We start from the raw sequence: 13110 nt of genomic DNA, 5'->3' as shown, positions 1-13110 counted from the left end.
TCAATATAAAAATCAGGCTTAGGGTGATAAGGGGGAACAAATGCGTTACGCCAGAGTACTACTGGGGACAGATGCGGGCAAGTTTGTCTCTAGATAATAGATATCCAAAAGATGTATTAATTACTGACTTTCTTATTCCATGGACTGTTAGGTGATTTAGTTTAGTGATTTAGTGATTAGTTTACAGCAGAGACATATTATTGGTCAATGATGTTCGGGATGACCATAAGGAAACAACGTTGTACTATTTTCTAGACTACTGGGATGACAGTAAGTACATAATTATCGGGGCATCGGGGCAGTTTGTGGGACAGAACGGAACATTGTGTGTTTGGAACAGGAAGAGAAGAACCGATACGAGCCGAGAGTCACAATGGAAGGAACACCAAGTGACGTCGTCTTCTGTCCCATGATGCAACACCAGCCCTTTGATTTTTTTGGCAGCTGTGAGGAAAAGGCTCCATCTGAGGAGAAGGAGATAGACGTAGCAGTTAACACAATTTTGGCCGTGGACGTGTATACACGTCTTTTATATCAAAACCATGGGGTGGCTTGGACACGTATAGGCGTCTTTAGGTCTTTTATATTGATATAAAAATACCAAGGATCATATATTTCAAGAGAGGGAGATCACAAAAAAAATCCTGAGCATTCTTCCTCCACACTGGGAGAAAAACAGCATCTGAAAGTTCCGGTGGTTATCACAGTGCGACGTTGTCTGTTAAAACTCATTCTTGGCCAAGTACTTATTAGACTTCTTTTTCACAAATAGCCTCCAGGCCAAAGATGTTTTTGACTTATTTTTAAAGGGGCTTAAATTGCTAACATTATAATCATGATTTAAGACAAATCTTACAACTCTCGTTCTAAAAAAATCGAACAAATCTATGTTGGCCTGTGCTAACTATTGCTACTGCCATTTAGCGGGGGATGAGTTAAGACCGCATTTGGTCTGTTTTTCAAGCAGTGGGCATTGGATTAAGAAACACAATTTAAGCTGGGGTACAGGCTTTAGTTCCGACATACTATAACTATAGGTCCGACTGTCATTGGTCCGACAACCTACTTCAAACCCTAACCTAACCCTAACTGCAAGCACGGGAGCAGCGCATGTCCGACCGCATGTCCGACCGTTGTTTCCACATGTCGGACCTTTGGTGTGTCGGATCTGCGTGTGCATCCCTTTAAAAGTCGCACTACTTTGACGCAGGGCGGTGTTTTGCTCTGTGAAAACAGCCGATGATCTACGACCTCCGACAACGACTCACCAGTGATCTACATCTGCATCTGCATCCTCAAACTGCCCGACAACCGCTGCCCCGCCATCCACCTCCATGCCATCTGTGTAGAGTACAGTCATTACATTAGAAAAACAGCATCCACCTCCATGCCGTCTGTGTAGAGTACAGTCAATACATTAGAAACACAGCATCCACCTCCGTAATAATAACCTTTGTTGTCCCGAAAGATATTCTTCTTCACAGTCTGTTTCAACACCCACAACAAAAACACCACATAACACCAAGACGATACAAAAAGAGGTCCCCGACTCCCTACTGTATACAGAACCATCCTATCGACAGGGCAGTTTGTTTAATGCCGCGATGGCTGTGGAGACAAAACTCCTATTAAAATTGACCTTTTTCCATGGCAAGGTTCTGTATCTTTGTCCAGATGGCATGATGTTAAAGAAGCGATACAGGGCATGATCAGTGTCATTTGATAAGTGTGGGTATAGGAAGTCCGATGAATGAAGTTGCATGCCATCTGTGTTGAGTACAGTCAATACATTATCAGAAACCTGGCATCCACCCCCATGCCGTCTGTGTTGAGTACAGTCAATACATTATTAGAAACCTGGCATCCACCCCCATGCCATCTGTGTTGAGTACAGTCAATACATTATCAGAAACCTGGCATCCACCCCCATGCCGTCTGTGTTGAGTACAGTCAATACATTATTAGAAACCTGGCATCCACCCCCATGCCATCTGTGTTGAGTACAGTCAATACATTATCAGAAACCTGGCATCCACCCCCATGCCGTCTGTGTTGAGTACAGTCAATACATTATTAGAACCCTGGCATCCACCCCCATGCTGTCTGTGTTGAGTACAGTCAATACATTATTAGAAACCTGGCATCCACCTCCACCTCCTGGCTTCTATGGAATCCAAATGACTGAAATCAGTTGCGGCGACTGAGAACTTTAATCCATGTGGGTTATAAATCCTCTTAGCAGACCTTGTATTGAACTGTACTTTTCTGTGATTTTTTCCCCCTGCAAACTGTTAATAAAGTCGATCGATCAATCAAAAACAAAGATTTTACACACGTCTGACACCTTTTTTTATTTACTTTGGTGCCCAGTCAAACTGTGTGAAATACAGGAGTACACTTCATAAAGAAGATACTTTTGATTGATTGATGATTTCATATTTTATTCATGATATTTAACAAGTTAAAAACACGTTGTGGTCTATTCAACTCTCAACTGGAGTTACTGGACAAAACAACAACAATGTTTAGTTTTTTACTTTTTGAACGAAATGCACATGACAAGTGTTTGACAACCATTTGTGGAAGCCAACCGTACCTTCGAACTCAGGGGGTCCTTCGGTTCGAACCCCGGCCATGTGGTACTGCTGGGCCACCGACTGGGCCAGCATGCCCTCCAGACGCTCCAGCGTGGCGTGGCCCTCCTGGGTCAGCGCAGAGAGACCCTCTTCGTAGGTGTAGAAGGTTGGGATGTCCCCATGGCCGTGTTCTGGTACCAACGCAGGGGTCCAGGGAGGGAGGACAGGAGAGGAGGAGGGAGGACAGTGAGAAAGGACAGGAGAGGAGGAGGGCGTTAGCACTTTTATCCAAAGCGACACTAAATCTGGGAGAGCCCACAGGGATGGAACTGTACCCCTGAGCCACTGCAGCAGAATAGATCAGTGGTTCTCAAATATGTTCATGTCAAGGACGCTCAAGTTTATTCATAATGTATTTGGCCGCAGACTTTTTGTGCCAGGGTCCAAAATAAGAGAAGATTTGACATGATCTTCAGATGGGGGTGCACGGCCAAGTACAAACATTAAATTGGAGGTCCTTGACAGAACCACTGCTTCAAATCATCAGGAAATAGTGTAGGCTATAGCGGTGCTGCGTTGCTATCGGGCCGATTGGTAATGTACGCTACGGTAACGTACAGATACATACAGTATGTCCCGGGTTCGTTCACCCGCCCAGCAGAGGATACAATAGCAATTTAGTTATAATGAAAGACGACTGATTGACTTACCTGCCTCTGTATCCGGAAGGAAGGAAGGAAACAGGAGACAGAAGAGAGGGGAAAAAAATATGTTAGAAGAACTATGTAAAGAAAAACAGTGAGCATGTCAAGAGTTGCGTGCCAGATGAAACTGACTGCCCAAACATCTTTATTCTAGCTGTGCGGCCACAGCAAAAAACTTAACATTTAATGGCATTAAACTGTGCAAATCCTATCCTTGTAAAGATTGCAACGGTACTTATTTCATGACATGTATTTGATGACAGAGCACATTTGATGACATCTACTCTATCAATAGTCTATGCTCTATTGATGAATTGAATACATGCACTCTACTTGCCGTTAGAGGTGCTCCGATCAGGTTGTTGGGGACCGATCCCGGTCACTGATAGTTTTTTCGGCCGATAACGATCTTGTGCGTAAGGCGTAAATGTGAATATTTCCAAAACTATTATATGTCAAAACTGTTCCTGTGTGTGGGGAGGAAGGGGAGATTGTTTAGGCCTGTCACAAAGATGCAAAATTATATACCATCTATCTGATTTACTTTTATGTCACTTAAATGGTATAAAAGATCAGTTTAAATCAGAGGGTAAATTGCCGATTACTGATCGATTCATTTTGGGAGTGAAAATCGGCCGATCGATCGGAGCACCTCTATTTGTGTCTACTTTTTAGTTTAGTACTTTAGTTTTAGTGTATTATTTTTATTTTTCCATACAAAACATTCTTAATTCATCACAACATTTCATTTCTGGAGTTGAATTGTTTGGTGTTGGAGCAGAATATATGAATATATGCAGACAAAACAGATCCTATATTTCAGTGTGTGTGACATGTGTGTAAATGGTGCATTTATATAGCGCCTTTATCCAAGGCGCTTTACATAGATTACAGCATTACATTCACACACACATTCATACACCGATGACAGAGGAAACCATGCAAGGCACCAACCTGCACATCGGGAGCAATTAGTGGTTCAGTGTCTTGCTCAAGGACACTTTGACACTAACTCTGGGGGAGCCCGGGTTTGAACTGGGAACCTTGCGGTTCCCATCCGGTCACTCTACCCCTGAGACACTGCCGCCCCTGTGTGTGTGACTGTGTGTGTGTGTGTGTCTGTGTGTGTGTGTGTGTGTGACTGTGTGTGACTGTGTCTGTGTGTGTGTGTGTGTGTGTGTGTGTGTGTGTGTGTGTGTGTGTGTGTGTGTGTGTGTGTGTGTGTGTGACTCTGTGTGTGTGCATGAGTGTTCTCACCAGCCTCCTCCACATCGTATTCCTCTCCTTCAAAGTCGTTGTCTGAGTCTGCGTCTTCTGGGTCAGGATGGAGAGCCTGGCACTCACACATGGCTGAGAACATGGACTCCACTGCAACACACACACACACACACACACACACACACACACACACACACACACACACACACACACACACACACACAGTGTTAAAACAAGTCAATTCAATGGGCTTTATTGGCATGAGAAAACATACGTTTACATTGCCAAAGCAGAAAGAACAATACAGCAATACAATCAAAACTAAAATGATGTACATTTGATGTACAAGTCACCAGAACTTCACGTTGTTTTGCTCAATGTGGTTCATAATTCCACCAAGCTTCAGAAACTTTTCCAGAACAACTTCATGAAGCATAACATGGTGAGAGATTTCAAAATCTCTATGAAATATAATAACTTTATGGTAATAATAATAATCTTTATGGTGATAAGAGTTCAGAATGTCAACACAGCAAAGCACATGCAGTCAGAATCAAAACAAAAAAAAAATTCTCCACAAGATGGCACTAGAACTCTCCAAACTCCATCAGGCTGTGATCCAGGGATAGGTTTTCGGTTGAACCAGATTGGAGATGCATATCCTACCCTGAAACATCCAGCTAGTTTGTTCCTTCTCCGTAAAGTTATGCACATGATGCTGTGTAGTACAATACAGCACTCGTCCGTCCCAACTACTTATGTTCCTTTTGGGTGGTGCACACTCACATAAACACTAAAATCAAATTAAAATTAAACTACGGTCAATAAATGTAACACTTGGCCAGAATAATAAAATGTTGTCAGTCACGTTGGCCGGCCAGGAAAATGCCTAGCGGAAATGGTATGTACTCACATGCAGCCTTGTCACTGTTAACTTCACAGTGCGTCATGGTAGGTACCAGGTACTCACATGCAGCCTTGTCACTGTTAACTTCACAGTGCGTCATGGTAGGTACCAGGTACTCACATGCAGCCTTGTCACTGTTAACTTCACAGTGCGTCATGGTAGGTACCAGGTACTCACATGCAGCCTTGTCACTGTTAACTTCACAGTGCGTCATGGTAGGTACCAGGTACTCACATGCAGCCTTGTCACTGTTAACTTCACAGTGCGTCATGGTAGGTACCAGGTACTCACATGCAGCCTTGTCACTGTTAACTTCACAGTGCGTCATGGTAGGTACAGTAACAGGTACTCACATGCAGCCTTGTCACTGGGCACAAATCTGATCTCTGAGATGACTCCATCCTCGTCGTCATCATCACCACCACTGCTGGCGTCTTCATCCTCCTCGTCACGTGCGTTCTCTGGCATCTCTGCTTCGTTGTCGTCTGAAGAGGTAGAGAAACACATGCGCGTACAGGGTCACACAAACCATGCATAGAGAGGTGAACATGTCGTGAAAAAATGCTACATTAAGTTATCGCCAAAGGACAGCAGGCAATTCTGCCAATGCTCGTTAAGCCGTTTTCAGTGTCATTCTAAACCCGCGCTGCAATAACAAACGTGTTGAGAACCCACAGTAGATCTGTCTGTTTTTGCAGAGCTGGTGTCAGGGTTCGTTCACGTTGTCAATTACAAAATAACCTAGATTACGGCGGAGATGAAGTGAAGTTCAATCAGTGCGTTGAATCAGCAGCAACAAGCTAACACCAGCATCAGCCTGATAGCTTAGCTTGTTGCATTGGGTTGTGATGAGACACGAGACAGCAGTGTGCATCCTGGTGTGACTGTATATTATTAAACTGCATGGGACGGCGTAAACAACGTGTACAGTACAGTACAGTAGCCTCCCTCGGTCCCAGCCTTACTCAGACAGCCCAGAGTGAGAGTGAGCACTGACTGCATGACCTGGTGTTGACCATCACATGTTCCTGGAGGTCATGTCTACTCACCACTCAGCTTGGCGTTGACCATCACATACAGGTGCTCCTGGGGATAAGCACTGAGGTCTCTGGAGATGGCGTGCAGGCTGATGGTGGGGTAGTCCAGACTGAAGCCCATTCCTGCACCGTCGAACCAGGACAAGCTACTGAAACACACAAAACCATACGTCGTTAACGTTAAGCGGTTAGACAAGATTCGCCTGGTGGTCACACACACACACAGGACAATCACCACAGCGGTCATCTTCCTTGTAGTGGACATACAAAATGCGTATTATTACCAGACATGCATAACGAGTTAGCCCTGAATGACCAAAACAGTTCTGTAACTCTGACTGAGTGTTCAGATGGACCCTTACGGGTTTATTTGTCGGGTCTCGTTTTTAAACTGCCCTTGATTATGATTTGCTACACGTTGTTTGTGTTTTTTAACCTTGTACTGTACAGCACTTTGGAACCTTGCTCTGAAAGGTGCTATATAAATAAAGTTCATTATCATTTGGTTCTATTTGTACACTCCCAGAGTTAAGCGGGTCCTTGCAAAAAAAACATTTGAGAACCACTAGTACCAGTTGGACTACTAATGTGGCAAAGTGTTCTGTGTCATACATATTCTGATGAAAACCTGGAGGCTGACATTCAGTAATTGTGTCTTCTGATCAAAATAAGAACATTATATTATAATGTATTGATAACAGGCAAAACGTGGATCAAAATAACAATTATTTTTACATTCTCTATTTGTGTAGACCTGGAACCCCCTCAAGGACCACTGGTTGAGAACCATGATGAATTGAACATGATGGGGCCCTATTGTAAACAAGTGTAATACTTTATGGTGTTGTCCACAGTTAACAGTTTTGTATTGAGTTGTGCTTGAAATGTACTGTAGCCTACTAGTCTATTCTCCAATCTGTTAATAAACTCATCAATCAATCAATCCACACTGACCAACATGATGAATTAAGTCTCCATGCATCTAGGTCTAGGCTCTAGTGCTGCTGCTACTCTGCTGTGACTTCCATCGTTCATCACTTACGTTTCGGCAACGAACAGGGTGCCGCTGCCCAGTCCCTTCCCGTCCAGCACGGCAGTGGTCTCGGCTTGCTCGTGTCTCACTCCCTCGGTGGGCGGCGGGACGCTCTTCAGCAACACCATGGTGGTGGTGGTGGAGGGCAACAAATTATAACGTTTTCTTTCAGACGACAAAACAAACAAACAAACAAAAAACTGTTAGTTTTAGAGATGGCGCGTATCTGCTAGCTGCTGCTGCTTGGGGGGGAGAGACACGCGCTGTGCGTCTTTTAGGAGAGTCTAAATAAACAACGCTGGCCACAGAGAGCTGCTAAGGTGACTTTTCACAGCAGGGACACGTTTTGCAGAAAAGAAGATGTCATTTAGTGTTGTTTTTGGTTCATCGCGCGTGGCGTGTTGTTGCTCAGGTCTGGTTTGGTTCAGCCGGGGTGCGCGTGCGCGAGTGAGCGGCGCGCGCGTCTAGTAGGAAAGAGCAGACGACGAGTCTAGAAGAGTTCAAGAGTTGACAGCAAGCATCCTGGCGAACAACACCGGCCCCACCTACCGGCTGGAGGTGGAAGTGCAAGGTGCTAGATGAGACATCTCAAACCATAGTAGTGTTTTGTTTTTCAACCCTTTTCATTTCAAGGGCAATATATTAAAGTCTAACTCATGTTGCTATAATTAGGTGATGTAATGGTCATATAAAACAAACGGTGACAAGACAAACATTAAATTATCTTTATTAATAATGGCATTTAATGTTTGTGTTAGGGACAAGATGACGAAACTTTTCCTTCATTGTCAATAGCGTTTTTAAAACAAACATTGAACTAAAACAAACATTAAACCTGTGCCCATCAAAAACAACATAATAGGCCTACTTCCTAAGGTTAATATGAGCATCAAAGCAATATTTTAAATACTTTTTATTAGCATAATGCAAATACATTCCATAGGGCTGGACCACACATGGACATTATGACATCATCAACTTGCGACAGGAGCAGCCCCTATTCAGTGGATCCTTTGAATTAAATTGATTTCAATCTCCTCTAGACTGGACTACTGCAACGCCCTCTTCATTGGGATTCCTGGCAAACATGTACAGAAGCTGCAGTACATACAGAACAGCGCTGTACTTTTCTGTTTGGATGTATGGGCCTGTCAATCAGATAGGACTTTTCTGTTTGGATGTATGGGGCTGTCACTCAGATAGGACCTTTCTGTTTGGATGTATGGGGCTGTCAATCAAATAGGACTTTTATGTTTGGATGTATGGGGCTGTCAATCAGATAGGACTTTTGTGTGTGGATGTATGGGGCTGTCAATCAGATAGGACTTTTGTGTGTGGATGTATGGGCTGTCAATCAGATAGGACCTTTCTGTGTGGATGTATGGAGCTGTCATGGCCAGAAAGCAGTTTTTGCCACTCAGTAGGTGTTCCCGCATAACTTCTAGGTATGATGTCACGCATACTACCGAGTGCCGAACACAAAGGACCATTTTGTTTGCAGGTTAGTTTGGTTAGCAGTATCAACAGTAACAGTAATGTTGGTACACATTACTAACATCCTGTTAGTAAAGTGGACATGGTATACACGCATAGACATGTACAATATAGTTCACAGATTCACACCAAGTTACTGAAGTATGAAAACAAATCAGGGGACGAGTGAGAGAGAAGCAGCAATTCATCCAGTTCCTTTCATAAAAGCTCTCAATCTTGACGTTCTCTCTTGGTAGGTCATCTTGCCATGCGTGAAGGGCAGGTATCTGTACCTGATCATATGCATGATCTGCCTCTTCATGGTGATGTAGACGAGCACGATGAAGTACCCTACGAGGACGGGCCAGTACGCCATCACGTTGAAGGCTTCGAAGCACGTGCAGACCATGGCGACGAGGATGGCGTTCGTCGCCGAATGCCAGAATGTGAACTCGGGCAGCCTCCTGATGAACGGGCGGAACTCCTCGTTCTGCCGCGTAGGGAGGGAGGGGTATTCGTCCTCGTCGAGCAGCGCAGGGTCCACCTTGGGCGACAGGAAGGCGAGGAACTGGCCGAGGAGGTAGACTCCCAGAGCGTAGGTGCCCACGTACCAGCCCTGTAACGTGTACACTCTGATCATGTAGACGAGGAGCAGCTGTAGGGTCGCCGCCCATCGCGCCGCGCAGAACGGGGTCAACGTGTCCAACCACGACTGGTGGATCTGTCCGAACCGCGCGGCGAGGGTCGCGGGTGGATTCCCGTTGTGGAGCGGTTCTGAATCGCAGCGGCCTTCCTTAGACATTCTGTGTAATGCTTGCACTTCCGTCACTTCCCAGCTCTTCTATAGCCTAGCGGGCTAAACTGACATCAGTCGTTTATGATGCATCTATGACGTATGACTCCATATTTGCAGACAGACAGACAGACGAAAACATAATCTCCCCCTTGCCTTCGCAAACCATAAAGGTTTTTATTGATTGCGAACGCAGTGAGCACTTACTATGAGACCTAGCAGATCATGTCTGTCTGTCTGTGTGTGTGTCTGTCTGTCTGTGTGTCTGTCCCGCTATCCAAATATGGAGTGTGTTGCATCAGCAATCACTCAGCTCCATATATGGGCACAAAAGGGGCCAGGTCCACTCAGCTCCATATATGGGCACAAAAGGGGCCAGTGATTTGTTTGTTGTGGACCTGGCCCCTTTTGTGCCCATATATGGACACAATTTATTCTAATTGTTATTGCAATTTACGATCTGCGTTCGCTTCCCGCGTTCGCACGTCTTACTCATACTGTTATAATAGGCTCTCCATCTCTCAAGCGGCACACAGTCATAGATAGGTCATTGATGAATGATGATTGACATCATACTACTCTAGATGATTGATTCACAGACTGATCCATATTGTTTCATGTTAAAGGACCACTTCACGGCCTGGTCTGTGGCTCAGCGGTCCAGGCACCTTGGCCGGTAGCCCGAGTCTGGCAGTGTGCTGCAGGTTCGACTCCCGATCCCGACGGCCTTTACTGCATGTCACTCCCCCATCTCTCTCCCCCATTTCCTGTCAGCCTACTGTCTGTCTCTCTATAAAAAAACATAAAATAAAGGTGAAAGCCGCAAAAAATAAATAAAGGGACCACTTCACCACTTTTCAACCTATCTTCATATAATTGGTCCTCACTAATAATCATGATAAATTGGCAATTTTTCTCTACTCAGTCTGTCTCATATACATGGGAGGGCTGTGGGCAGTTCAGAAACCCGTCCACCAGTAGAATCCAAGCTAATAGAAACCGCAGGCTTTCTAGTCCTGAAAAGTTGCAATGCGAAAATGGAAGCCAACGTTCTCACGATAATACAAATCTAAACCTTTTTGTAAAAAAAAAAACCTTGTTTAAAAAAAAAATCACACCTGTGTGAACCGAGTGGTGCAACTCCCCTCTCTCCCCCCTACTCTCTCTCTCTGCTCCGTTAGATTAGCTTTATTATGGATATCAATCTGCGTCGCTGAGAACTATTTTTTCATTATTATTTTGGCTCGGCCTTTCCTTCTTTAGCGAACCTAGACCAGGTTGCACAACAGCGGTCCCGTCCACCTCCCATTATACAGGCAAACTAAAAGCTGAATAACTCCTAATCTACGGAGCTCTCCGTGGTTTGGTCAATTAGCGCGATGTTCGGAGGTCTTTGCTGATTATCCGGTGGTCTAGATGGAAACATTGGTGCTTTCTAGAGCAAGGATGGCTATATTTTAGCTCGCTAGCATTGACGCTATTTATGTAGCACAAGATGGACGCCCACAACATCTGTTTCTGTGCTGCGTGTGCGCAGCCTCACAGACCGTGGCAGTCAGAAGTTGGATTTGCGTCCAGCAGGTGGCAGCCATGTCACATACTTCTCTCGTTCCAATTTTACGCATGCGCACACCACTCGTGCTCACACACATACATACAGGTACACGGACATTACTGGATGTAGGAGTGGTTGCACCACTCAAAAATCTGCCTAACAATGATGTCACTGGTGGACGGGTTTCTGAACTGCCCACAGTCCTCCTATGAGACACAAACTGAGTAGGAAAGAATTGTGCCATTTTACCATGATTATTAGTGAGGACCAATTATATGAAGATAGGTTGAAAAGTTGTGAAGTGGTCCTTTAAAGAATATATTAAATAATTCTGCTCTCTGAAGAAATTATGATCTCAGGTCAGAATGGGTTAGGCCTAATTGCTGCTTGGGGGATGGGAGGGCGGGACAGAGCGACGCAGAGTGCGCGGCGAGAGCTTGTCATTGGACCAGGCTGCGTAGGCCAGCTCCACCTCCTTGTTGCTGGGGCAGGTGTTGGCGAACTCCTCGCGCGCGTAGGCGTTGCTCAGGTACCTCCACACGGCCGCCATCTCCTTGGGGATGTCGAAACCTCTGAACTTCTTGGCCACGACCTTGAGCACGTGCAGCTTGGGCAGCAGGCTGCAGTCGGCCAGGGTCATGAGGTCTCCGTCCAGGAACTTGCGGCGGGACACCGTGACGTCCGTCTCGTCGGGGAGCGGCGAGTGCAGGTACCCGTCCAGCTTCTGCAGCGTGTTCAGGAGCCCGAGTTGCAAAGCCTCGTTGTTCTCCGGCTTCGGGTTCTTGATGAAGGCCGAGAACTTGGCGAAGACGTCCACGCCGGCCACGTTCGACTCGGGGTGTCTGGCGGCGAGCCTGGTGAACCTGGGCGGGCGCAGGACGTCCTCGAGGAACTGCTCGATCTGGACCACGTCAGTCTTGAGGTCGCCGTCGAAGGTGATGAAGGGCGGGGGTGTGCCGGGGGCCAGGTCGCGGAGGACGGCCGGTTTCTTGGTGAGGTCCACCCTGGTCACCTTGAAGTCGGCATCCTTCAGCCACAGGATCATGAACAGCCTCTGGGAGAAAGGACAGTTCCCGATGCTCTCTCCATCGCTCCCCGCCTTCACGAAGAGCTCAATGACGTGTCCATCTGTTCCGTTCTGTGACCCCGAGAGAGACATTGTACTGTTTGGCAATAAAGTGAACGTTTTACTTTGTTTGCTACCACACCCAAAACCCTGCGTACTTTACTCCTTTACGTTCTCTAAGGCGTTGTGCTGTTACCTGCTAGACATCCACTTTGTATACTGATGAGCGCTGATGTCACTCATCTCCATATATGGGCATGTGACATCAGACTCCGCTGCCCTTCCTGTCACAGACAGCCTTAGGACCTTAGGGGTCCTAAGGATGAATACAAAATAAATATCAACATCTTAAAACCAAACATCATTTGGTGTTCATGCATTGGAACGGGTAAGGACTAGTTGTAACACATGACTTAATTAAGACCACGGACATGTATGAACAACATAATGTATGTAGACATTTATTATAATATTTCATATAAAAATACAGTATCAAATGTATAACACTTTATACAACTATATATGTTTAAATGGAGTTGGACTGAAAGGAGACACTGTGGCTATTGCCAGTAATGGTAGACCTGGATGTGGTTCTGATCGTAGAGGCCCAGTGGGCTCAGTGCAGGGACGGATTAACCACCACGAGGGCCCCTGGGCCGGTAATATTTGCAGGGCCCCCATAGCTCGTGTGCGTGCGACATATTCGTGTTTTTTCTGTGTTTTTATCATCTTTTTAACCTTAAATTTA

The 13110-nt window shown here is 45.6% G+C and overlaps 3 protein-coding genes across 3 annotated transcripts; all 3 read right to left on the bottom strand.

The window, feature by feature from the left end:
* Window positions 1-1264: 1264 nt before the first annotated feature.
* On the bottom strand, window positions 1265-7926 carry clns1a (chloride channel, nucleotide-sensitive, 1A; the record flags this gene model as incomplete). Its single annotated transcript, XM_080771895.1, has 6 exons — window positions 7485-7926; window positions 6455-6591; window positions 5759-5890; window positions 4538-4648; window positions 2597-2767; window positions 1265-1341 (listed from the first exon to the last, which is right to left on the bottom strand). Exons 1-6 carry the CDS (start codon window positions 7601-7603, stop codon window positions 1265-1267), a joined length of 747 nt encoding a protein of 248 aa, XP_080628021.1. The 5' UTR covers window positions 7604-7926.
* A 1227-nt stretch (window positions 7927-9153) lies between these two features.
* LOC308321309 (protein RER1-like) lies at window positions 9154-9750 on the bottom strand (the record flags this gene model as incomplete). Its single annotated transcript, XM_080772150.1, has 1 exon — window positions 9154-9750. One exon carries the CDS (start codon window positions 9748-9750, stop codon window positions 9154-9156), a length of 597 nt encoding a protein of 198 aa, XP_080628276.1.
* Window positions 9751-11672: 1922 nt separating this feature from the next.
* Window positions 11673-12455, bottom strand: LOC308321308 (chloride intracellular channel protein 4-like; the record flags this gene model as incomplete). Its single annotated transcript, XM_080772149.1, has 1 exon — window positions 11673-12455. One exon carries the CDS (start codon window positions 12453-12455, stop codon window positions 11673-11675), a length of 783 nt encoding a protein of 260 aa, XP_080628275.1.
* Window positions 12456-13110: the final 655 nt, after the last annotated feature.

Source organism: Protomyctophum bolini, assembly GCF_963924005.1.
Source record: "Protomyctophum bolini genome assembly, chromosome: 9".
Taxonomy (NCBI): domain Eukaryota; kingdom Metazoa; phylum Chordata; class Actinopteri; order Myctophiformes; family Myctophidae; genus Protomyctophum; species Protomyctophum bolini.
This window is presented reverse-complemented; position numbering and strand designations above follow the sequence as displayed.